General features: G+C 47.4%; 1 protein-coding gene across 20 annotated transcripts in view; it reads right to left on the bottom strand.

The window, feature by feature from the left end:
* Positions 1-26363, bottom strand: part of LOC120809067 (unconventional myosin-IXAa) — a 79459-nt gene that overhangs the window by 7956 nt on the left and 45140 nt on the right. For 11 of the 20 annotated variants that reach the window (XM_078083182.1, XM_078083188.1, XM_078083200.1 and 8 more), the window contains 24 exons: positions 24355-24444; positions 19490-19606; positions 18015-18149; positions 12099-12220; positions 10695-10836; positions 10360-10555; positions 9169-9288; positions 7815-7890; positions 7573-7716; positions 7282-7321; positions 7047-7169; positions 6739-6819; positions 6531-6641; positions 6164-6286; positions 5922-6071; positions 5498-5799; positions 4250-5362; positions 3841-3922; positions 3381-3581; positions 1521-1615; positions 1182-1285; positions 819-1042; positions 530-646; positions 103-291 (listed from right to left, as the gene is read on the bottom strand). In XM_078083182.1, coding sequence (XP_077939308.1) covers positions 103-291; positions 530-646; positions 819-1042; positions 1182-1285; positions 1521-1615; positions 3381-3581; positions 3841-3922; positions 4250-5362; positions 5498-5799; positions 5922-6071; positions 6164-6286; positions 6531-6641; positions 6739-6819; positions 7047-7169; positions 7282-7321; positions 7573-7716; positions 7815-7890; positions 9169-9288; positions 10360-10555; positions 10695-10836; positions 12099-12220; positions 18015-18149; positions 19490-19606; positions 24355-24444 — 4197 coding nt within the window. Of the gene's footprint in view, positions 1-102; positions 292-529; positions 647-818; positions 1043-1181; positions 1286-1520; positions 1634-3380; positions 3582-3840; positions 3923-4249; positions 5363-5497; positions 5800-5921; positions 6072-6163; positions 6287-6530; positions 6642-6738; positions 6820-7046; positions 7170-7281; positions 7322-7572; positions 7717-7814; positions 7891-9168; positions 9289-10359; positions 10556-10694; positions 10837-12098; positions 12221-18014; positions 18150-19489; positions 19607-24354; positions 24445-26363 lie in introns of all 20 variants that reach the window. The other 9 variants (XM_078083195.1, XM_078083201.1, XM_078083198.1 and 6 more) reach the window with 4 other exon arrangements.

The following is a 26363-nucleotide window of genomic DNA, read 5'->3' as shown; positions in this document are numbered from 1 at the left end:
CCAGTAGCAGGCGGTAAGAATCCCAAAAGTCAACGGTTCTCCCTTAACAAATTAAGTTTAAAAGTATTTTCCTCATCCTCTATGTGTTCCTAACTCTCTCACCCTGCCGATGGTTCCCTCCGCGGGCTTGTACTCGGTCATGAACTCGTCCAGGAAGACCTTGAAGGTGTTGACCCACACCTTCACCGGCGACTCGCACCAGTCCCTCTGCTCCAGGCGCATGGTCTTCTCCAGGATGTGCTCAAACAGCGCGTAGAGATCCTTGTAACGGATGCTCTTCCCATCATCCATCTGGTGGGCGGGAGGAAGGGAAGTGTTCACAATCATCAGAGACGTTTGGCTTTCAAATGAGAAGTGAATCTTCCTGAATTTGACCTTCTTCAATGCTTAAAAACCCCCATTTCATCTCATTCTGTCTGTCTGAATGAACCCATATTCACCCCCCCCCCCCCCTAACGGTGTGTTGAGTTGTCTCAATCTACCGATTATGGACTCATTGAAAACAGAGAAACAAGCGGCGATGTCTCACCGCCAGGGCGGTGGAGTAGGAGTTGAAGATGTTGATCCTGAACTCCCTCAGCGCTTTCTTGAAGACAACGTCCACCATGGTGTCCTTCTTACCGTCCTCGGACTCCAGGTCGGCAATCTGGAGGGACGTACGCCTTTCAAGTCAACGAAAGCTCAGCTCATGAAATGTGAGTGACAAGAAGCTCAAAGAGCGTCAGCAGCTGCTGATCATTTCAAAATAAACCCCAGTCGTGTCGGAGCCGTTCTAGAAACCTCACAGAAACCAAGATGGCCTCCGAGTAGCCCCTCACCTTCTTCATGAGGAAGTCGTTCATGGTGCGGTAGTCGTGGGCCGAGCTCAGGATGTGCAGGGCGTCGTTTTGCCACTGGGCCGGTTCCAGAGCCACGCTGCTGATCTTCACGCTGCGACGCCTCCTCATTTTGGGAGACGGCTCCTTGTTCTCCTTGCTGTCCCTGAGCCCCCCAGACGGAGCTGCCTCCAAATCTGGACTGTGAGGAGGAGAAGAAGGGGCTTCTGGGAGGGCGGAGAGGAAGCAGGTGGAGGCAGAAAGAGATGGGATACTTATCAAGATAAGCCAGAAAACCTATTTTCACCTTTAAATAAAGCAAACTAGAATTTGATTGCGGATTAGAGTTATTTAAAGATGAATTACCATGTGTTTCTGCAGCTTCGCTCCCGCTGGCCTGTTTCTCTCTCGACAGCTTCTTCTCGCCGTGCTTCGTCTTACTCCAGAATCGGATCCTTCCTCTCATCCTGCTGAATCCAACAACACCACTGATTCAACTCAATGGCTCTTAGAATGAACACATATGTACCAATAAAAAAGAAAAGAAAATGTAATTGGAAAAAGTAAAAAATCTTAATATTGTGTTCTCTCTGTCCAAGAAACCTGCATGCACACTTTTATAATAGTGTGACCAAGTAATTAAACAACTAAAAGTAAGCACTAAATCATTTACAAATTTCCCCAGTAAATACAACTGTCTCTCACCTTCCATCCTGACTGGAGGTCTTCCTGAGGACCTCCACCTTGCCCAGGTCTCCGGATGACATAGTCTTGTGGATCTTCTTCTGGCCTTTGTGAGGCTGCAGAGCAGAGGACGACTGGGTGAGAAACATTAACATGTATTTAAATCGGTTCTGTTTTTCTATATTAGTGTTGTAAGGACAGAAAAATCATGTTATGTAACAATATTTGTTGTACTACATTGAATATACTACACAGTAAATATTTGTAAATCGTGTAAGAGGACATACAGTATAATATATAACAACACTGCTGAGTAAGTGAAATCAGCAGCATCACGGAGGAAAACGTCGAGGTTGAGATACTGAGAGCGAGTCGGAGCCCATGCGTAGAAGTCGACGATGTTAGTGACAAGTCCTCCGCTCGACGTTCTAATGACTGCGGCATGCAGCGGATGGCGTGCAGAGAAACACGAGGCGTGACGTTGTGTTCTCATATGAGAGGAGGAAGAGCTTCGGCCAATCTCTCTCTCTATTTATTGTTGTGAAAGAAGAAGATCTGAGTTGTGACGACAGACCATCCACTGACTACAGACCCTCCACTAACTATAGACCATCCACTCACCACAGACCATCTACTGACTACAAACTGACCACAGACCATCCACTCACTATAGACCATCCACTGACTACAGACCATCCACTAAATACAGACCATCTACTGAATACAGACCATCTACTGAATACAGACCATCTACTAAATACAGACTATCCACTAAATACAGACCATCCACTGACTACAGACTATCCACTGACTATAGACTATCCACTGACTATAGACCATCCACTAACTATAGACCATCCACTAAATACAGACCATCAACTGAATACAGACCATCTACTAAATACAGACTATCCACAAAATACAGACCATCCACTGACTACAGACTATCCACTGACTACAGACCATGCACTGTCTACAGATCATCTACTGACCACAGACCATCCACTGACTACAGACCATTCACTAAATACAGACCATCTACTGAATACAGACCATCTACTGAATACAGATCATCTACTAAATACAGACTCTCCACTGACTACAGACCATCCACTCACTATAGACCATCCACTGACTACAGACCATCCACTAAATACAGACCATCTACTGAATACAGACCATCTACTGAATACAGACCATCTACTAAATACAGACTATCCACTAAATACAGACCATCCACTGACTACAGACTATCCACTGACTATAGACTATCCACTGACTATAGACCATCCACTAACTATAGACCATCCACTAAATACAGACCATCAACTGAATACAGACCATCTACTAAATACAGACTATCCACAAAATACAGACCATCCACTGACTACAGACTATCCACTGACTACAGACCATGCACTGTCTACAGATCATCTACTGACCACAGACCATCCACTGACTACAGACCATTCACTAAATACAGACCATCTACTGAATACAGACCATCTACTGAATACAGATCATCTACTAAATACAGACTCTCCACTGACTACAGACCATCCACTGACTACAGACCATCCACTGACTACAGACCATCCACTGATCGTCTACTGACTACAGAACATCACTGACTACAGACCGGCCGTGGTGACGGTCCGTCTGAGTGAGGTGAACAAACGGCGGACTGCAGCCGACTAGTCAAACAGCAGTGGACAGAAGGGCAAAGATGAGGGTTAGCGGTGTTAGAGGCTCCTCCCCTTGCCTTCGAGGACGCCGCCCCCTGAGAGGTAGGCTGCAGCGACGGAAGGAGGGCGCCCCGAGTAGACAGGAAACAGTCGATCGCTCGGAGGTTGGGGGACCCGCGGAGATCCAATGCTTTACCATGTCGGGGTCGCTGTGACAGTCGGCCTCGGGGTGGGCGTTTAGGGAAGGGGGGGAGGGGGGCAGGGTACGGGAGTGGACGGGGATGTAGTATTCGTCATCGTCGTCCGACTGGGTCGCCCCCTCGGAGTTACAGCGGGTGAGGAAGTCGGAGCGCGTCCGGGACATTCGCGCTTTCTTTTTAGGGCCGGGGCGGCCCACCTGCTTCCAGGCAACCACAGGAACATCAGGTCAGCCGCTGATGTGTGTGTGTGTGTGTGTGTAAGACTTGATGCGTACAAGAGTCCTAATACGCCTGTTACGTGGTACATTTTAGCATAAATTACAAAAAGTACTAAGATTCTCAATTATAATGCAATACATAATCACACTTCATACATTGTGATTTTCTTGAAAATGCACACAATGTTCTTATCGAATCCAACGTGTGTTTGTGTGCGTATGTGTGTGTTTGCCCGACCTCTCTGCTTCTGGATCCTGATTTAGAGTCGTCCCTGAACATGGCCAAAGATCTTTCCTGGTTCACCAGATCCTTATCCGACCTAGCGCACAAATAAACAGACATCGGAAGTTTGAAAAAGTACTAAAATGTTTAGTACTTTTACTGGCAGAACACAAAAATACTTTTGCAGGAGGAGTTTGCACGATTGCCCAAACATTTCTCTTTTTCAAAATAAGCATAAAGCAATGCTGCTCTATTCAGGGGGCAATAAATATTTACAATATTTCACATTCATATAAATATGAGGCTCTTTTTCTGGATTTCAAAACAAATAATTACCTCTATAACCTCTTTGTTGAGAACCTCCGAGAGGTTCTAAAAGTAGATTTAACTGCCAGAGCTTCAGTCACTCAAAGGGTCCACTTACTTGGAGAAGGGCAGCTTGCGCCTGGGGGGGGAGAACACGGTGTTGGGGGGTTTCTCCACCATGTTCACGATGACAGTTTGGGCTGAGCTCTTCCTCGTAGCCTTCGGGGGTTTCGTGTCCAGGACCGGACTGGGAGCCTCCTGCTGGGGCCGGACCGCCTTCCTCTCCCGCTGGCCGGGGGGGACAGCGGGGACGTCGTCCTTTGGCCCCGGCACGATCTGGATGTCCACCTCCGAGGAGCACAGCCCCGATTCCAGACTCGGGTCGCTGGCAGTTGGAGGCGGATCCGTCCCGGGTGCATCGCCCTCCGCCTGGGTGGCGGTCCCAGGAGGCTGTTCCACCTCCGGCACCACCTCCGAGGCCTCGCCCCGGGTCGCTTGGGAACCGGTTGACGATGCTCCCCCTTCTAGGGTTAGGGCCGCCAGCGGCTCCTCCCTCTCCTCCACGGGGCTCTCCTTCTGCATGGAGATCAACACCACTACGGGCCTCCGGGTCGTGGACTCTCGCCTCTCCCTGTGGGGTTTTGCCGTTGGTTGGTGTGCCGGACTTTGGTCCGAGGCGATGTAGAACGTGGCCCGGGGCTCCGTCGCCGGCCTCTCAGTAGAGCTCAGCTGGACGCCCGGCGCCCGGGGTCGTTCTCGGGGGTCGGTCGGCTTGGAACCGAAACCTCCCGAGCCGTCGGCCTCCATGTCTTCCACATCCAGCAGTTCAAGACTGCCGCGACTCGCTGGGGACCCCCAGGGCGAGTGTCCGTGGGGGTCTCCCAGCTGACAGGAGTCGCCGCCCGGGGCCGAGTCTTCTTGGACGCTTGTGGTCCGGACCTTGAGAAGCTCCAGGCTGAACTGGGCCTGCTCCAGCTCTCTCATGCGCCTGCTCGCTCGCTTCGACCGGTTCCTGTGGCTCGGCTCGTCGGTGCTCCGGCTTCGCTCAGAGTCTTCTTCTCTTTCCGTCTCCCCCGAATCTAACGCAGCGGACGCAGAGTCCTCGGGGGCGTCCACAGAGACGTCCTGGGCATCAGCCTCCTGTCCTGATGAGGCGAGGTCCTCCACGTCTCCTGTGTCAGTCTCTGCTGGTGGACTTAGTCTTCTGCACTGCTCCTTCACCTCCCTGAACCTGAAAGAAATATACATATATATGATGATATTTAAGAGTGAACCAAGAAGGAATGAAAATCAAAAATCGATGAGCTGAACAGAATTGAGATGTGACTTCATCGACCGAAGGTGTTGTGAGATGACTTTGGCTCACCTGAGCCGAGCCATGTGCCCCCTGGCCATGGCCTGCAGCCGCGTCACGGCTCCGCACGTCCGGGAGTAGCGGCTCCTCTCCCTGAAGCCCCTCCACGCCGCCTGCACCGTGACAGCCGCCTCACACCTGCGTCGGCAGCGCCTCCTCCAGCTCCGCTGCAGGACCACGGCGGAGTCCCGCCGCTCCAGGAACCTCCTGCGCTCCCTGTAGCTCCTCCAGGCCGCCTGCAGGCACACCGCCGCCTCCTCCTCATCCGCCGAGTCCACGGAGGACTGCCTGAGGAGGCGGACCCGCCACCACCGCTGCAGGAGGACGGAATGTTTTCATCCTTCTTTCTGACCCGTTGAAACATCTGATTTCCTGCGTTGTCTTGAAAGCTACTTCAGGTATCGGTAAGTAAAGTGAAATTGTGGAATTGCCTCACCTGGATGACGAAGGTAGCTCGCCTCACGTCCACGAAGCGCTTCCTCTCCAGCACGGCCCTGAAGCGGCGCTGCAGCGTGACGATGCGGCGCAGGACCTCCTGGTGGAGGAGGGCCTGTAGACGCTGGCGCTCCGCCTCCCGCAGGAACACCTGCGACACACGGGGAACACTGGAGATGAGACGCGGCGCGCTCCACCAGAACACCGGCACAGGGAGAGCGGACGGCGTTCCAGGCGGCGTACCATGGTGTTGCCCACTTGGTAGCCGGCGGGCGGCAGGTGGATCCGCCTGAAGAACTCCCTGATGCCCGACTTGGTGGCGCTCGTGTCTCGGGGCAGCAGCACGTGAAAGTGACGCACAAAGTCCTGCAACATGGTGAAGAGAGGATTTTAGGTACAAGGAGCTTGACAAGTTTATTCTATGTGATCTGCTCTTCAATATCAAGTAGAAAGAGATTGTGTGTATGTTCAGAGCTATTTAGCAGTAAATAAAAAGAACAGAAGGATTTCACTCGAAAGACGTAGCTATAAAAACAAGAATATAATAAATCATAAACACACATGAAGATAACAAACGATGCCTTCAAAGAGACTAACAGGAGAGGATTACCTGGAAGGTGTACTTGATGCTGTACCCTGACTGTCGGATCCGGACCGTCTCCAGCATGCCCGTGTACCTGAGCTGCCGCAGCACCAGGCTGTCGCTGAAACGCAGCGGCAGCTGATGGACACAGAGGTGGAAGAGAGAGTAAAACAAACCGAAATCAGCACTGAAAAAGAAAGCTGAAGCAACGCCTCGGCTGCAGCAGAAAAGTCACCTTCTCTGCGTTGGAGCGAATGCATTTGACAAAGTACGGCTCTGACTGGTCGAGGGTCTCCATCAGCTTGTTGAGGGACGCCTGCACACAGGGACACACACCAGGGTCACAGCGTCCTCAGTTATTATACAGGGAAATGCAGCGGATGAAGAGAAAAAAACGACATATGGGTCGAGGTACTGGAGCACTTCCATTGTTCGTGACTTCATACATTTACTCTAATTTAAATATTCCCCTCTATAAAACACTGTTTGTTCACTCAAGTGTGGCTGCAGCGCACTGGTGCGCCAGCAGGGGGCGGCACTGACCTGGAACTGGGCGCTGATGCTGGGCGGCTTCTTCTTCTTGTGCAGGTGGAGCAGGGACTTGGTGATGCGGTCGTGGAGCGTCACGCTGCTCAGGTAGCGCAGAGACTTCACGTCCAGCAAGTGCTGCGTCGACAAAAAGACAAAAACAAAGCCGACATGAAGCATTGATCCAACTCTGATATCCGCTTCTGAGGAGGCGGTCGCCGTGACAGTACGATGCCGCGTCGTGTCTCACCTTTGGGAGGCTCGGCTTGGTTTTGACGTTCTTGTTCCTCCTAAAGGTGACATATGTCATTATAAGCATCAAGATAATTATTAAAATTAGATGAAAATGAGAATCAACCGTATTACGATACCGTTTTAAATGGTATTTTAGATAGTTACTCGAGTGGGATGCTTTAGTATAGATGCTTTAAAAATATCAGGACTATGATGTTCACATTTGCACGTGATGATTTTAAATCCATTATATCAGGCTCAATAGGAGGCGGAGTGTATGAAGGAATCTAAAGTGTGTGTCGCTCACAGCAGGATGCCCTGCGCCCTCTCCAGGAGCTTGCTGCTGGTCGAGTTGAGGAAGATCCCGTCTTCCTCCAGGGCGGGACTTCCTGTGGAAGAGAGACGACCGGACCGGGAGCTGCGACCGTTGCAGCCGACACCATAGCCATCCCTGTAAGGGGGGGGGGGTTAGAAGATGGTGGGTGTTGTACACTGTGCGCATAGTTTGAAGCCCCTCGCGGCGTGCTCTGGTCCCCGGGTCGCACTCACCAGCTGGCCTTCTCGTTCAGGCCGTTGGTCCCTTGGAGATCTGATAAAGGCGTCCGCGGGTTCTTCCTGCTGATGCCTGGAAGACAGGGGGACGGGAGAGGAGGACACATGTGAGGAAAAGCCATGATTTATTCATCTCTGCTGTGTGTGAGAGAGAGCGCTGGTGTTTTGGTGGAGCCGGCAGTGTGGAGTGATGCCGATGGAGACATTGCAGCTGAAAACAAGCAGCTAATGCGCTGGGTGTTTCCAGGGTTTTCTCTTGTAAAAGTTTAAACTCAATGCTGTCACTGTGCAATAACGGATTCAGAACGAACAGCAGCTGGATAGCTTAGCTTAGCATTAAGACTGGAAACAGCCATCCACAGATTATCCAGATGTTCAAAAAAATAATGGTTTTAATTGATGACACAGAGGTGGATCATTTTTAGTCTCTACTATGAGTCAAGAAAGGCTTCATCCTCCATTTCCCATAATGCAACTTGACGGGGTCTTTTCATAACGGACTACAAGTCTCGTGAATAGGCTCAATAGGCGAGATGAACCCTGATGACACCAACAGGGTTATTTTAATATATAATACATCAAACAACTGTCTCTGAGTGCTATGAATTATGACTAGTAATCTGATGGTGATGTTTAAAATCCCCTTCAGGGGGGGAAACTCCCTGAGTCATGTGCATGAGGACAAAGCGCTGCTTTACACCGTGAGGACATGTGACACACACTGAACATTCATCCCCAGATGTGGAATAAAATACCTTCACATCCAAAGCTAAAAAAGAGGAGAAAAGGCCGATAAGAAAAAAATCTAAAGGCGTGATTAAACGCTGCAGGGTCACATGGGGCGGATTCATTTGTCTGGTCACTCGTTGGGGCAAAATGAACCAGATCATTTCAGATATCCAATATCTTATTAGCGGCTGTAATGAAACCAGCTCACTGAGGCTGAAAGTCATCGGCAATCCATATTTCTCAATTTCAACTCCAACGACTTCTTCAATACAGCCCTGAATTCATTTATTTCATGGTCTGAGCTTAGTGAACAGCTTCTGATTGGTATATATATATATATATATATATATATATATATATATATATATATATATATATATATATATATTTAAACCAGTCAACTCACATCAATTAAACAAAACTTTATCTACTTTCAAATATTGCTAAATAAAACGAACGATGAACGTTGCAAGGTTATTTTTACCTTTATTTCTCTTGTGTGTGAAAATAGATCATTATTATTTTTAAAGAGAGTTTCCCAATGTTTGAAATGGAATGACATTACTGCAGTTTCCATTCTTTGTTTTAGTTTTTAGAGGCGGACCACATTTACGTTACTTACTGTACTTCTCGTCTTTGCACCTCTGAAGGATCTCCAGGCTCCTCTGGTGAACCGGGTGTTGAAGGAAACTGAAGCTGTCGACAGTTTTGACGACAGCACAGGGAACCGCTGCATCGTTCCCTGAAACAAAGAGCGAAAGGAGAAGACAAAGAGACTAAAATAAATATGTATATGTGTACATGTATGTTTTAGAAGACAAGAAATGAAAACATGCGAATACAAAAGAAGAGGAGAAGGAAAGCAACACGAACAAAAGGAGGATGAGAATTAGAGAAAGAGAACAAAGATCATTCGGCCCGATCAGTCAGTTCATGACACTTTGAAACACTGTGTCGCTCCTCCCAGATTGTGAAAATAAACTCCGCAGAAGAAGATCAGCCTCCTTCATCATCACTGGCAGCAGAAGCAGAACTCGGGTCAAACCTCCTGTTGTTGTTCTTGGCTCCGTTAAAACAGGAGTTTTGGTACTGAATCAATGTTCAGTACATGTGCGGTTTGAATATGAAGAGTTGTGAGAACACGGTTATTATAGTGCGCTACAAACCTGGAACATATAATAACTATAACTACAGACAGAATGCAGTAGTAAGTATTTGGAGTTCAAGCTGAGGGTTTATCATTTAAACCAACACTAATTAAGACTGCACCTTGCATGCTTTCATTTTGGATTCATCGTTTAGATTAATACTTTGAAAGATTTCACTTTGCATAAACAATAAATTGCTTATAAGAATTGTAGAGGTCAGCCTACTTAAATGTAAATAAAAAATGTTTTTCTTTACATGTTTAATAATGTAAGGAGAGGTCAGCTCATATTGGACTCTACAGAATGTTACTTTGAACATAAAATATTCAGGAAGTAGGCAACAATGATTAAAAAAATCGGTGTTTTATCTATTAAAAGATTCAAACGTTAAGCTAACCTGCTTCAACAGGACTGTGTGCTTAGAACAGATTTGATTGGCTGTAACTAGGCAACCCACCACTTACATAAGATATTTACTAAACCCACTGAGATTAAAAAAGGAAACTAACCCAATCGAGTCTAACTTTATACCAAAGTGTGTTCCTGTAGATTCCTTTTATTCGCATTAAGACGCTCATTGAGAAAACAGCTTTTTCAGGACTTTTCAACCCTTTAAGCCGCTGCGTCGTCATGACTACATTGGGACCTAAGAGACGTTTCCTCACCACTCTTCTTGTGGATGTGTCTGCGGCCGGCCTCCCTGAAAGCCACCAGGGCTCTGAAGTAGGCTCGCAGCACGGCCCAGCGGAAGGTCGCCACCGGGTCGATTCCCATCAGGCTGCAGACGAAGGCGTTCTTGCTGCTCTTGAGCAAGGCCACGATGTCGGGACGCATGTGGTCGGTGTTCTTCTCCCGGAAGTCCTGGGCGAAGGAGACACACATCCGGCGTTAAAACACTGCACCACAGATCTCGACCGCTCTCACTTCTTATAGAGATACGAAGCCTAGCGGTTAGCGTAACGGGTCGGACACTTCCCTCGTGTCCTTTGTGGCATCTCACCTTGACTCCGTACTTGACTTTGCCGGCGTAGTGTCGGATGATGAAGGCGGGCTCCATGACGGCCGGGAACTCGATGTAGCTGTTTCCGTCATGCTGTCGCTTGAACTTGTCCAGCAAGGTCTGGTTGGAGGCCTGAGGGAAACTAGAGGAAACACAGACATTTGAAACTTAAGGCTATAAACTTAATACATTGTTTAGATTTTGACTGAATGCACCACTGGGAACTCTTTGGTTCTTATTTTGCGGAAGCTGAATGGCATAAACTACAAACTATTATTATTTTTTATCTACTTTTGACAACTGGTGATCGCACCCTGCATTCCTAACTCTGAGGGATTAAAAGCACGCCACAAACATAATTAGAAGTTCACCTTTGCTGCTTTTTACATCTGCTTGGTGCACATTTTACCTCAACAGACCTCCAGGGGATGTTCCACATCATCTAAACTCACTGCAGTGTGTCCGCGGGGGGCTTAAGGCTTGATGTTGTTACTGTAGAAATGGACCCCCACACCCGCAGAAACCTAATCCACTTCTCCTGAGGCCCCAGAGGCCCCGCGAGCTCCACTAACAGTGAATGATGAGACCTCTAAGCTTCTTTCTGTCTTACTGTGTAATCATTTAGCATGAAGCTCCATCCCGGGACAGCCTAAAACCCCAGGAGAGAGGCCGTGTGCCTCCCACATTTCTTTTCCTTCAGAGATCCCCCTTTGACCCTAATTCTCCAAAAGTGCCCCCCCCCCCACGTCATTGGGTCCGCTCCATGCGTTATTAGATCCAGATGAACCAGCTATGCTAAGTGGAAAGTAAGATGACAGCTAACATAGATATATACGGCTGTGTGTGTACCGCCTGATGTGTTTTTATGCGATGAGGAGGGGGGGGGGAGGAGGGGGATGGGTGATTTATGGAGGGGGGGGGGTGCAGAGGAAGGCCGACCTGCAGCAGGAGAGTGATTTCTCAGAGAAAAGGGAAGACGTGATCCAGAGGTGCTGGTGCAGGAACAAGCTTCTCTTCTTCTACGCTTCAGTAAGCGATAGTGTCAGTCGAGTTAATGACGAAGGGTTTTGGATTTTTGGTTCTTGAGCAAAGAGATGCAAACAATGAAATATGTTTGGCTCTCCACGACGTTCGGGCGAGATAATGGTGTAAATTATGAATAAGTCAATGAGAAATTGGACACCTACGCAGTGGAAGAGACACTTTATCCCACATGGTTATTAGTGGTCGTTGGTGTTTGCCGAGCAAACTATTAGTGGGAAAAGTAACACTTTCTCCACTAATTTGTTCACGGCAAACGCCAAAATCCACCAGTAACCATGTGTATTTAAGAAATAAATAGGAAACACACATCCGGTTACTCGGCTAACGGCTGTGTGAGCTGTAATTCAGCGGGCGGCATACTTGCACTCCTCGTCCAGCAGGTGGAACAGCGCTGTGGGTTTCTTGCTGATGAGGTTGAGGCAGCCGCTGTTGTCGATGTACTCGATGTGGTGCCAGTTGATGCCCTCTGCCCTGTACTCCTCCTGCAGAGGGAAACACAGAGGAAGGACGACTTTGGGGTCAGTAGATGATATTTCTTACAAGAGAACAATCTGTGGGTTCAGTGTCTCTCTTGAGGAAAGCTGGAATGAGCGGGGACAGATGGTGCTGCATTAAAATGAGGTTTTCTCAATGGAGTCTGGTGCCGAGGAGCACTACCACTTCACTCCACAGGGGCGGCCAAAACCACCGCAACATAAAAAACCCTCAAGGTGGCTTTAAGAAGTTCTCAACAACTATCAGGTGGCCGAGTTGCTACAGAAAAGTTGACTTGCGGAAACACACCTGAAAGCTTGTAGATGATCAGCCGCAGTTCATTGGAAACATCTACGTGCCCCCTGAGGCCAACGGCAACTGATGTATATGACCCATGTCCCCCTTTTGCCCCTTGCAGCAGGGAGGGACAGTGGGGGGGTGTAAAAAGTGGTAGGGGAGATTTGTGGGTAATGTTCTCCTCTCCCTGGAAAGCAGCAGTTGATGCGTAATTGAAGATAAATAAAGACTTTTTTTAGGATCCATAAAAGGATTTATCCCTCTTCCTTAGATTAATATCTACATATAAACATTGGCAAATTGCCGATATCCACAGTTAACGGTGAACAATTAACGGTGTTTTAAACTAACGTTTGTTTAGTATAAATCAGACGACTTTGTGCAGATGTCTGAGTGACCCCTCGAGTGAATCTGCTTTCAGGAAAACACATCCAGTAGTTCATATTTCCAAAGCGCAACTATTATCACAGACAAAGCGGAGGTGGAAAGAGGGGGGGGGTTGTGGTTTATGAACCACAAGAGAGAACTTAAAAAGACGTTTACAGGAGAAAGAAGGAAGACTGACAGAAAGGGAAAAGTAGAGTTCAAAAATAAGGACATGAAGTGGACATTAAATATAAATAGAAAGTTATGAGTTCTAGTTAATTTTCTCCAGATAGATTTTGAAATTCAAGCAACGCACAAAGAAACATCGTGAGAGGGCTCCTGTAATGAGAGAGCGTACTCAAATAACTCCTGCATTCTCAGGTATTAGTCTGAAACCTAATTACCTAAAATGGGCCAGTCAAGCATTCAAAGCAGCACCAGGAGCCGCTTTCACACGCGCGGCACAAGGCCGCTAATTTACCGACGAGGTCAAAAGGTCGCTCCGCTTCGGGGCCAAATGAAAAAGTGCGGCGTGACCGAGTGCTCGCGAGGCTCTCGGTTTGAGCGCCGTCGAGCCGCGGCCTCCCAGATAACTCACTTTGTTGTGTCTGCGAGGCAGCTTGTGGACAGATGTGTTGACTCGGGGAGGCAATTAGATGCAGACACACACGTTTACGGGGATAAACACACTTACATTGCATGCACAATCTACGTAAACAGTCTGCAGAGCTGCGGCTCCGTATGAGAGGCACGCTGGGAAGAGGCTTCAGTAAGGAGGGTTTCGTCGTAAAAGGTCCAGAAACTACCAGCTGCTGCAGGAGACGTTGTTATGTGCCCTCTGATGTCAGCAGCTGCTACAGTTTGAACAGTAACATCATTTAATTTTCAGTCTACAATAGTGGGCCGAGGCAGAAATAAGATTTCAAGTGTGAACACTCGACGCTGTTTTCTGACAGTTTCTAAACAAAATGACGATAATAATGAAGAAATGATGGAATTATTGATAATGAAAACGCTCTTTCTTTGCGGCCGTGGTTTTTGAACCGCGTGTCACTCCGCCCTCTCTAAACAGCCGCTGCAAGCAAAGAGCTGGCCGAACAGGAGAGCCGACGCAGGATGCGACATCCAATCCAAACCCTGCAGCAGATAGAGGTCACACGGCGCTAACAGAGGAGACTCAGTGAGACGACAACAATGTTGAAAGAAGATCTCGCCGCGTTGCAGTCCGGTCAGCAAAGATGGAGCCAAGCTGAGCACCAAGCGGGTGGAGTTAAAGGGCCAGTGTGCAGGTCTGTGCAGCAGTGGTGCACGCTGGCGTAGTATCATGGAGGGAGAAGTGAGTGCAGCAGTATTCAGTTCGGTTGGACCCCAAATCCTTCACACTCCCCTTGAGAACTATTTTGAGGTCCTCTTGACATGTTTGACTTATTCCATTTTAAATGCTGCTTAATGCTGAAGCCCCGTCACAGTTAATGATGATCTCTAATCTGACAGATCTGTAAATGAATGAAATAAAAGAGGTAAACAGACCCTTTAAAGTGTTCACTAACTACTGCTAATGGAGAGAGACATGCAAGAAACTGATAATCTGCAAGCAATAAAAAGAAGGAGTTCTGATCTGATGCCACCCCTCAAAAGCTGTCAGTTAGCTGTGTGTCTGCCTGTCTCTCTATTTCTATACTTCCATAATTCTATTTCTCCCTTCGTCAGCCGCCTCCCTCTTGTTTTGATCAGATGATAAGAAAGCTCGTAGCAGACGTACAGCTGTAGCAGAAAGGGTTGACAACACGTTGCAGCGGACTGGAGACCAGCATAAGACCACATACTAATGTTCACACCAGGCGTGTTGTTCTGCGGCGTTTCAATCCTTATTTCTTCAGTGATCACATGACACGTTTATAAGGCTTAAAGTTAAAGAGCTTAAAGAGTTGGTGTTAAAGGTTCTTACAGTGGAACGGCTGAATAATAACGGTATTCATGTCAACACATCGTATTCATCGAAACACAAGGTTGACTTTATCCGACTGTGCGTTGGTCATAGTTCTGCTTTTTTGTGACCAGAATGACTCACAGAAATGACGTGAACGATTGAGCCGAGCTGATCGCAAAAGGGGTGCGGAGTGCGGAAAATCTGCATCAACATCTCCATCTCGACTTCCCCGATCCACGAACGGCCGCTTTGTGACCGGTAATACGACCGTCCGTTCCCAGAGAATCCCACCAGGACTTGTTTGTGTATTCACTGCTAGACAATGAACTCGGTACGAGAGATCAGATGAAGGTGGACTCGTCCACATGTTTTTTATTTCTTTACAGATACCGTGTTTGCCTAAGGTGGTGCTGTGCTTCCTCACTTTGATAGAGCGTCCCAACACAGACATGAAATCAAGCACCGATTGGCACGTTGAGTGTAAACATTGGACTTGAGTCTCTCACACACACACACACACACACACACACCCCTCACTGAGGGCTGGTTGGTGGGGTGCTATAAGCGTTGGCTGCTGTTCAGTAGGTAAACACACGCCGCTGATAAGAACAACTGATTCGCCCCGGAGGGGAGTGAAACACGAAGAAAGCAGGAGAGGAAAAATCCCCCTGATGGAAAATCACATCTCAAAGTCAGAGTGACGGGCAGAGAGAAAGCAGCTGTTCAGCTCGTACGATTTCATTCGTTTTGGCCTTCATCATATTGCCAGATGCCGCGTTTAAGCTTTGATCCGGGTACATCTGAGATATTCCCCTCAAGCGGCTCTCTGTTTACCCTGTTAACAGACCGGCACATTCCATGCAAAGGTCTGGTGGAGAAATGTCCACCTGAGCAGAATGCTGCATGTTGGTGCTTACAGCTGATGGCGGCGACAGGTTAGCCGATATCACCACGTCAGAAGCTCCGCAGAGGCCATCTCTCAACTCGGCCTATCAGCAGGGCTCCAAAGAGATCACGTGGAGGCCACTATGACGGTGATTGGGTCTCATGTGTTTTTTCAGGTTAATATGTTTGAGGTAAGCAGACAAATCTGGAAACATCCTCCACGTTTTATCAAAAGACATTTGCTAATAATTTGGCAAAACAAATACGGAATAATGGTGAGTGTGTGCAAGACATGAACGTCTGTACGTGAACTGATGGAACCAACACAATGCACCAGACCAGGCTGCGGGTGGAGGTCGAGGGTGGAGGAGGTCTGCGGAGTGAACTGCACAACTTTATTCAAACAAACAGAAATCAGGAGAGAGTCGATTAGGAACCCTCAGAGGGGCCACGGAGCCGACTGTTGTCCTATGTAATAAACCGGAGAGAGGCAGAGAGCCGAAGGGCCGCAGACCCCGGTGATTAAAGGATAATAAACCTGAACTCTGCTGCAACAACATTTGGGCGTCTCAGCCGCACTCTGACACTTATTAGTAACAGTAATAACACAGGAGAAAAAAACCTCAGGTGAAAGGGTCAAACAAAAGAGAGAAAGAGGAGCACCTGCTGCATTTAACAGACTAAAGAACCAAAATGCAACAATGGCTTCATATGTTTATTAAAATGTTTGGGAGGAGGTTAAGAGCAAATTACTATTTGATCCCTAAAGGAAACATCATCCTTTGTTATGCTCCTCCTCTTTAGCTAATATGCACAAATATGTACATAGATACATTGTGTCTGTCTTTTTATGGGCATTTATGTCTTAACATGAAAGTTGATTAATTAGTGTGACATTACTGAAAATGTCCCCATTGATTAGCTTTGATGTGTCCTTGTATGACCTGTATGAACCTCCATGTAAAAGAAAAGCCACAGCGTGCTCAACCATCAATTTTTCATTTTCAGTTTGTTAGTACACGTTACATCCTGCAGTGTGTGTGTGTGTGTGTGTGTGTGTGTGTGTGTGTCTGTGTGTGTGTGTGTGTGTGTGTGTGTGTGGACCCTGAGGGCTAACTGTCAGATCCTGATAACCAAAACCATTAGAGGCATCGTCATCCTGTGGTCTTCATCGAGGTTGAAGGGACGTTATTGCACTCATTTACTGAAGCACTGCTCGTTCTCATTTGGCCCTCAGGCCCGCCCACTAACCCGCCACGGCCTATCAGGGCTCAGCGCGAGGGCAGGCCAACAGCTTCTGTGACGCAGTCCAGCTGATTCAGGCTCAGTTTCTCTCTTTTCTTTCCCTCTGACAGGCTCGGTCGCTTGTTCGCATGTGATTTCACGTGCAAACGGATGCACTGGTTGTGCTGGTTGGGGATTAGTGGTTCAGTAATGGTCCTTTTGTGGAATACTGAGCGGGTAATCACCACGCTGACGTCCCTCTGCCGTTATGATGAGGAGAAACGGTGATGAAATTACACCAGAAGATTAAAGAAAAAAGAGAAGAAACGGAGATGGAGGCCATTCAGAGGCATGAAGAGTAAACAAAGCAAACCCAGTCGAGGGGAACGTAAAGCTAAAAGCGCTCAGGAAACGTCGGGAAACAGCACAGTAAAACCCCGTCAGCCTCTTCTGCTCACGCAGTACTTTTCCTCTGACCTCTTCCACTTTGATGGGTGTGCGTGCGAACTTAACCTAGCTGCATAATTACAGCTGCTTGGTGGTCATGTCAGGGGGAACGTGGCTGCACAGCCAAACGCATGCAGAAAATACCACAGGGATATTCAGGTAGCGGAGAGCGGCTGCGTGCACATTTACAGCAATGAATTATCATACGCACATGGCAGTTTGTATCACTTGTTGTCATTATGTGATCACTGTAATCAAATTAGCTTTACTGATTACAGTCTACTCTCAGTCTACTGCCTCCTGTACAAACTTCATAGAGTAGAAACTGCTACAGATCTCAACAAACACATCAGGAAACCAGCTCACGAAGGCCGCTCCCCTCTCGGTGTGGTGGGCTGCATTGTGCTCCCACCCCGGGACAGGAAGTCCTCTGTTTAGTACCGGTCGGCAACGAGCGGCCATTCTCCACTCAATCAGCAGAATCCATCAGAGGCATGAGGGCCTTTTCTGAACAACGGGGCAACAGCCACAATCACATGATGCCTTCAGGACGCGATCACGACAGCCCGGAGACTCCAGAGCAAATCACACGCAGTGACCGGCTGAGACAATGACCATTGTCCAGAGAGGATGAGGACACGGGGACGCCGTACCTGCTCCAGTTTGAAGATGTGCTGGTTGAAGTAGTGCTGCAGCCGCTCGTTGGCGAAGTTAATGCAGAACTGTTCGAAGCTGTTGTTCTCGTAGTCCTCGAAGCCGAAGATGTCCAGGACTCCTATCGACAGAATCTGGTGAGAAAGACGGACGGCTTAGATTCCTTCAAAAATGAAATCCTAAGCAAATGGGTAAATATCTGAGATGGTGTGTTTTACTCTTTTTTTAGGAACACATCAGGTGACCCCGGGGCGTCAATAAGAAAAACGCTGTCATGTACCATTAATATGCGTCGCCCACTCAAACGCGGCTTTTCATCATGAAATGGACCCTGAAAGCTGCTTCCAATTTACTTCAGCCGGCTTTTATTTCTCTCTGAGGGGCCTTTTTTTTACCACTGTACACGAGTGCACGCACAGCTGCACGTATGAACTGCTGCACATCACAACAATGACCTTGACAGAAAGTGCGACCTCATCGACCCCCCTGACAGCATCGAGGGAGGACGAGCAAACGCACACACAGATGATGTCAGTGCCAAGGGAGGCGTGTACACACACACACACACACACACTGTAGGGGCAGCATTGGACCACAGAGGGTAAACTGAGCCAAGGGGAACTTGATGCCATCCCCCCCAAATGTTCTTGGTGCACACACACACACACACACACACACACACACAGATCTGTTTTCTAATCCTTTAGATGCTCCCACAGGGTTTGACTTGCCAGCTGCCACCCCAACACACACACACACACACACACACACAGTGGTACACTTGTAGCCACACACACACACACACACACACACACACACACACACACACACACACACACACACACACACACACACACACACACACACACACACACACACACACACACACACACACACACAAAGTAGATGGAATCTTGATATGACACCACACCCTGCCTCTGGGAGTGGAGGAAGATAAAGAAAGCAGAAGCCCTGACGGACAGATGTTTTTGACACACTGACGGACAGACTGACAGATGTTTTTGACACACTGACAGTTGATGGAGAACGAGTTTGACGGATAAAAATTGTCGTGGCGCAGGGGGTAGAGAGGGTGTGTTGGGAACCACAAGAGTGGTAGTTCGAGTCCCGGCTGCCCCATGTCAAAGTGTACCTGAGCAAGACACCTAACCCCTAATTGCTCCCTGGGAAAAATGTAAGAGCCATGGGTTAAAAATGCAATGTAAGTTGCTTTGGATAAAAGCGTCAGCTAACTGACCTGTAATGTAATGTAATAAAAATGAAGACAAAGCGAACAAAGGGACGTGTGTTGGTATCGGCCTCTAAATTATTTTTTAAAAGACAATGAAGAGTTTCCACAATGTGTGTGAAGGGGCCGTCTTTGTTGGACGAGGATCTGCTGATACAAAACCCTCCCACACACTGTGTGTTGTTACTGACCTCACAGATGTCCTGTGCGTGGTGCCAGTCCTACCTTTGAGTTGTCCTCCAGGTCCTTGTTGTTCAGCAGCGCGTGGTTGGTCCTGAACACAATCCAGTCAAACAGCGCGCTGTACAGGGACTTGGCCATGGAGTCCCTCACCGTGCCCGCCTATACACACACACACACACACACACACACACACACACACACACACACACACACACACACACACACACACACACACACACACACACACACACACACACACAGTTAGTTTCTTCTTGATCAAAAACGTGGATTTCTAAAATTTGGAACATGAGCAAATACTGTTTAATCTCTGTTTTCATTCACTGTGGTGTTTCCCAACAAATTTTGTTCACCTATTTCTTTGGTTGTGTATTATTGTGCGCTGCTCTTTTTTGTCAACAGCCCAATGGGATCTAAAGTTTGAATCAGGAGGCCATTAGCTTAGCATACCTTTTGGAATCAGGGGGTAAAAGTTAGCCTAGCATTTGTCTAAAGAAAATAACTCTTTATCAGCACTACTAATTGACGTCTTATTTCCCATTTTATTCAATCTATTTAATCAAAATTGACCAGTTGTGGTACAGATAAGGTCACAGCCAAGCTAGCGGTTTTCCTTTGCTCTCTGCCTTGATGCTAGGCTACGCTAATCCCCAGCGGTCTCTTCCTTCACAGCATAACTTTACAGATGCAAGTGGTATTTATCTTCTTGTCAATGTGATCTGATCAATCTATCAACTAACAAGCATAGATAAATATCCTCTAGATATAAAATAAAAACACTAGTTTGGCATCAAACTGTCGAGATGAGCCAAAAATCAACCAGCATTATTCTCTCTCAAGAATTATTGGGACATTCTGACAGCAACTATGCAACTGTAATTTAGAGATGTGAAAGGCCAGGCTGGCGATATTAAATTGTCGGAGGTTTATAACAACAACCACATTGTATTTAGAGGGTAAACACAGGGTTTGCGTTAAAGCTCCAACACAGCTCACAACTCTGAGTTACTGTTCCTGCGTTTGAGAGTCTTGCTGTGAGAAGAGATGTTATACTTTAGGTGTTTTAAGTCTCGGGCCAGAACCTTAAGTGCCTCCAGACCGGCGGATCACCATTTGGACGACTATTTTCGTGGCTCGCCTTTTGATCCATTAAAAAAACGACTCTTCCAGACATTATTACGCCATAAAAAGCCAAAGAGCAACTATACGCTCTCTGCTCAGACATGATGAAAGGCATGCTAAGCTAACACAAGTGGACCTAAATGGAGACCCGGAGCACGTTCTCTGGCAGCGAGAAGTGTTGTGATCGAATGAGGGGTGGAAAAAGGCAAAAGTAATCTGCTTTCAACTAGGTCAAACATTTTATGTGGCAGGAACCCCGAAGTAGTCACGAGGCATTACAACAGAGACCCCCATTTGAAAAAGACGCAGCGTAATCCAATCAGAGCAGATTTGATCCGGCAGGGATTGAAGACAAATAGGAAACGAGGGGTGAGACTGAAATCACACTGCTCTTCAGAAGTGCCATTAAACCATGACGAGGGCGCTTCGGCTTGTTGGATTTTTGTTCCTCTGGACCTTTTCCCCCAGTTGGAGAAGTCCAATCAGAGCTCGGTAGGCCAGCTGGATGCTGGGTAATCCTTTCTCCAGGCGACCAAAACGGTTACATTTCATCACCTGAGAAAAAGGTTACAGCTTTAAGACGAAAACACTCGAGGTAGCCCCGCCCCCTAAAGCATGGCCTGCCTTTGCTATATTTCACTCTAAATGGGATGACTGTTTGCTACATGAACATCATGAGACCATAAACTCATGTTTCCAATGGTTATTGAGGCAATAAATCCCATGAGAAGTAACTTATCTTATCATTTTATCTTTGGATAAAACATAAGACATTGGACTTTTGCAACTAGCAAACAGTACCAGTACCTTTGAAAAGGGTCACTTCCACATTGGCCTCCCTTTAACCCGGGTTTATCTGTTATTGCATTAGTATCACATTATATCCAGCATCCTGAGCTAATCTAATCAAGTAGATATCATACATGCTGGTCTTTCCAGTTTGGACTCTACCGTGGACATCTCATTGGTCCAACTCACATGAGCCGTTCGTTATAAGCTGAACAGTCAATGTTTTCCCTCGTCACTTCCAATGATTTCTTAAAAAAAAACCTGCTCCCTTTCAGAGGCCTTTGTGGGACCCTGTGAACCGTTTAAACGTCGGAAACATCGTCTGCTGTGGCGACATAAAGCCAACAGCCCTCGAAGAGGCGGAACGGTGCATTTTTAAAAAGCGGCTTCTTCACTCTTGCATTATTGATTGTTTGGGGTATTTTTAGCATCGCGAGGGTCGTGATGTCCACGCTCACACAAAGTTATGCAAGATTGTTGTGAATAATACAACATTTGGTGAGAAGAATCCCATTTTAAATACTAGGACGGGAACCCAAGGGATTGGCGGAGCAGAAAGGAGCATTTGACATGCTCACCGAGCACGGATTATCTCCGTGTTCGTCATCCACTTCAATTATTCCAAACATCGGCAGCGCTTAAGAACTACGAGGGAACGCGGCTTAATGTAGAAAACTGTAACTAGAGAAACTGACCAACAAAATATCCGGCCTGTGTGATTGTGAGCTTTTGCGCGGGGGGGGGGTTGTTGTTCTCCTTCGTTCCTTTTCTTTTACTCCTGAGAACCGCGGGGGGTGTGAGGCAGCACGTGGCCCGCTAGCTTCCTCGCTACAGGGGGTTTGTGTTTCGCTGCATGTGTTTCTGGTTTGTATTTATGGAGTTGTTGTTCTTGTCTATCAGCGTGCAGACATTATGGGGGCATGGCCTCTACACTCCTACCATGACGCTAACACCTAAAAGAGTTTCAAAAATGATGCAGAATCTTTTATGCGAATGAGTGTCTGACGGCTGATTTCCACCCTGCGCACGTGTTTCTTTTTTTAACAGGAAGGAGAAGCGGTGGAGCCATTATCTGGAGCCACATCAAAAACGTTGCAGTGAGCCTTATCTTGACAGGCACACATTCACCCAATCGCCATCTCACAGATGCAGATGTGACCTGAGGCAAAGTCAGCGAAACCACAGACGTCCCGGCTAATAACACGCCGGAGAAGGGAGGTTAATCTCTGGTTTGAAATGACCCCTTGCCTCGATATTATGCAGATTCTCCTTTCCAAATATATGCACTGAACTTCCCGTTTAAAAAAATAAAGCTCTTTGTTCTGCTATTCTCTGTGCAAAATGTGTGGCAGGTGAAAAAAAAAGAGAAAGGAAATTATCCTAGATTCCCGAAAAGGAATGCTGAGGACATCATTGACATGCTTCATACAATCTCAATTATATGCATTATTTTAACCTGAGGACATGACCAGAGCCTCTTGTCTCGACTAAAGTAAAATGTTGCACCTCCTCCACAGAGACACTTCTGTAGTGTCCCTGAGCAACACTCAAAGACGTCGGCACACTCAGACGCAGTCGAGCTGAACGACTTCTGCTCTCTCTCTCTCTCCCTGTGCGCTTCCACCTGACTCGACCCCAACGTCTCCAATGAGGTTTTGGGATCTCAGCGGCTGGAGTTGCCTCCACAATGAGGTTCAGCAGGTCACACACACTCTGCCGTGGGTGGATTGGCTGGCCGTGCACTTTTCTCGACCTTTCTCATCGTCCCAAGAAGGAAGAAATTGTTTCTCAGAAGAATCTGCAACATTTGCCAGGTTCTTTTTTTCCACCCGGCATTTCCTTTGTCCAAAAAGAGACGCGTTATGGATTCTGCAGGTGGCCTCAACTCGCTGCTCTCCCAGTGTGTGTCTGTGTGTGTCTTCTACAGTTAAGCGTATAGTTAATTTCCATTGAGGTTATGGGCCATAGAGACATAAGAGGTGACTAAATGAAGACTAAATATATAGTGTTGAGGTTGAATGTGGCTCATTTCCAACTACATGGTGACGGGCACGGAGACTGTGGGGATGTCCCGTTATGCTATCCTGCAATCATTTAGTCATAAAGGAACTTTCAGAGGCTGAAAAGGTCGCTGCTTCACTCTCTCCGGCCCTTTCTTCATCCATTCGCCTCTCAATTCTTTCTTCAAGATCACCACGAGCTGCAGTTTTATCAAAGCTGCAGCTCGTGATGACGTTTGTCACAAAATATTCTAGAAAAAAGGGAACTCACTGTATCTGAATCCAGCACGTGAGACATATGCAGACAGACTCTGCATCTGGCTTTTGGCCTCTGTACTGTATATTCCAGTGGAGGCTGCACATTCCTCAGACTAGACCACATGACTGCAGCGACGTGTGTGTGTGTGTGTGTGTGTGAGTGAGAGCTGGAGCAACCATTGTTGGTGCTATACCAACCCGTAGATCAGGAGGGGGGGATGCAGGCCGATGTGTAGCATGTGTGGCACCGTTTAATGGGACGCAGTGATAAAAAGGAGAAAAGGTGAATATTGATGTTCACAAGCACAACGATGGACCTCAGAGGAGTATATGTAGGTCAGCCGAGGCACCCGCCCGTTCCCTTGACTCAGACAGGAAACAGGAAGTTGCAGAGGAAGAGACCTCTATCAAAAGAGCCTTGGAGAAAAGCGGCGGGGGGGGGGGGGGGGGACCCAGTGCACACACACAAGCACCGAATCTCCCCGCCAGCTGACGCGCTTCAAAACAAAACACTGGGCCACGTTATGCTTTCTTGAGGCTGACTGGATGTTGCTAAAGACACGTCCCTCCTGCCGCACTCACACGGGCCCTTCTGACCCGAAGCAGCAGAACAAAGGTCACGCTAAAAGGTCACTCGCTTTGGAAGATCAGATGAGGTCTAACTGTGTGGGGAGACGAGCGGGTGTCACATTCTGATGTTGAGGTAACCAGAAATCTGACCTCTGCGAGTTTGTAGGGTACGATGAGCCTCTCCCCCACCGTCACCGTCTTCCTGGTGGTCAGCGCCTCCAGCAGCACCTCCTCTTTGACCTGAGGAGGAGAAAAGAGCACACGGGCGAGGTCACGGTCGGGGGGTTGGTGTCACTTCAGAGGTCTTCTGAACATGCAACAATGGTACAGTCGAATATTCCCCACGGTCATAATTTTATTAAGGTTTTTTTTTTTCTTCAGAAATGTGATAATGCACTTCCATAAATCTGGAGGACTGGAAAGAGACGGATGAAATAAAAGAAGGATTAAAGATTAGGCAGCAGAGGCGGAGATATCAGGACTTTTAGTAGCGTGGGTCCAACAAACCCATCATCTTATATTCCCCATAATGCAACAGAACCTCTTTGTTAAAGCATCCCAGCCTGATAAATTCTCTGCGTTATAAATTGCGTACTCCTCCGCCCCTCTGCAAAGCCTTCTTTTAAATATGTATGTCATCCGAGCCAAGTCAGAGATCATTCCAAAAAGCTGCCTCCAGACTTTTTTAGAGTAATTCATACATCAATGTGTTTTATAGATCTGAATGTTTTTGTCATGAAATGCAAATATCACCCAGCTAAAAAGAAGAGTATTTTTCTTTTTGTGGAATGAGGCGGATTTTTCTGAGCTTTCCCAGCACCAATAAAGGCATCAGCCCAGTCCAATGGGCAATAAAAACTTGCATTATGTTGGACCACACAGAGGCTCGTGGGACACTTTATTGCCCCTTCCTCCACCACCAGAACCCCTCGATGTGTTCTAACCTTTTACAATAAAAGCCACTGGAACTCAAATTCACTCAGAGCGTTTTAAGAACAGGAAACTAAATGCTGGTATCAATTGTTTCGAAACATAATATTCAGTTTAAGAAGTCTCTACATTATCCGGGAAATGAACCCAATTGCGGTGCACGTTACCATGGCAACAGAAGATGTTCTCCGTACCACTCATCCCTAACTAAGCCTCCAACCCACTGGGCTGATAACAATGTTGCTGCCTCGAACAAACACAGCTGGCCGAGATCACGCAAACACTACACAACGCGATGCGTTGAGTTCACACCAACTCTAAACTTGGCCCCTCAGTAACCATTGATGACAGGGCCACACTGGGAGGAGCAGATGTCACCACACACACACACTCCATCCACAGGGATTATGGGAGTGGGCCAAACAGCTGCTGCTGAGACCACTTGTGTATGAATTGGTGTGTGCGTACATCGTATTTGTGTGATCGACTGATGACTCTATGCGCAAAAGCCAATGTAGTTCATGTTGGTTAACACCACTATGAATATGGGTTTGTCAACTGGCTCCATCGTGAAGGCTTTGACATGAACACAGAAGCGTGTGCGAGAGACAGATTGAGAGAGAGTGCGTTGGGGTGTGTGTGCGCGCGTCTGTGTGTGTGGCGTAATCAGACTTCATTTCACACTGCCTGGTAATCCCCGGACTAAGAGCCTATTCTGCAGCCTGCTGATTGGTCTTTAGCCGGTGCGGTTCCATCTATTAGCGGCTTGGTAACCGGCTCGCTGCTGCGTCTATGATCACACTCTAACACCGTAACACTGGTTGGGGTCACTGGTTGTGGGTCAGTGATTCTAAATGTACAATTAACCGGTTATTGAAGACGTCCAGAGGGATTCTGTGCCGATCTTAAGCTTTGACAGATGCTGCTTTCTATGTTTGTAAAAGCAAACAAAAGAACACCAACATGAACGGAGCTCCTCCTCTTTTCTTTAATGAACCAATCACAGCGTAGCGCTGCGTGGACACATACGTGTGCTACAAACAACAGACAATGAAGGTCAATGTTTTGGACAAGGAAGGTTTTCAGCTTGTGATGAATGAATACGTGTTTAAGGATACTGTTTTTAGCATTAAAACGCAGTCATCAACTTCCAGCTTTAGTGGGATTTGTTCTCCCAGTAAGCGACTCTCTCCGGACCCATTACCAGCTTGGACAGGAATGTTTCTGTT

This window comes from Gasterosteus aculeatus, chromosome X (assembly GCF_964276395.1).
Source record: "Gasterosteus aculeatus chromosome X, fGasAcu3.hap1.1, whole genome shotgun sequence".
Taxonomy (NCBI): domain Eukaryota; kingdom Metazoa; phylum Chordata; class Actinopteri; order Perciformes; family Gasterosteidae; genus Gasterosteus; species Gasterosteus aculeatus.
This window is presented reverse-complemented; position numbering and strand designations above follow the sequence as displayed.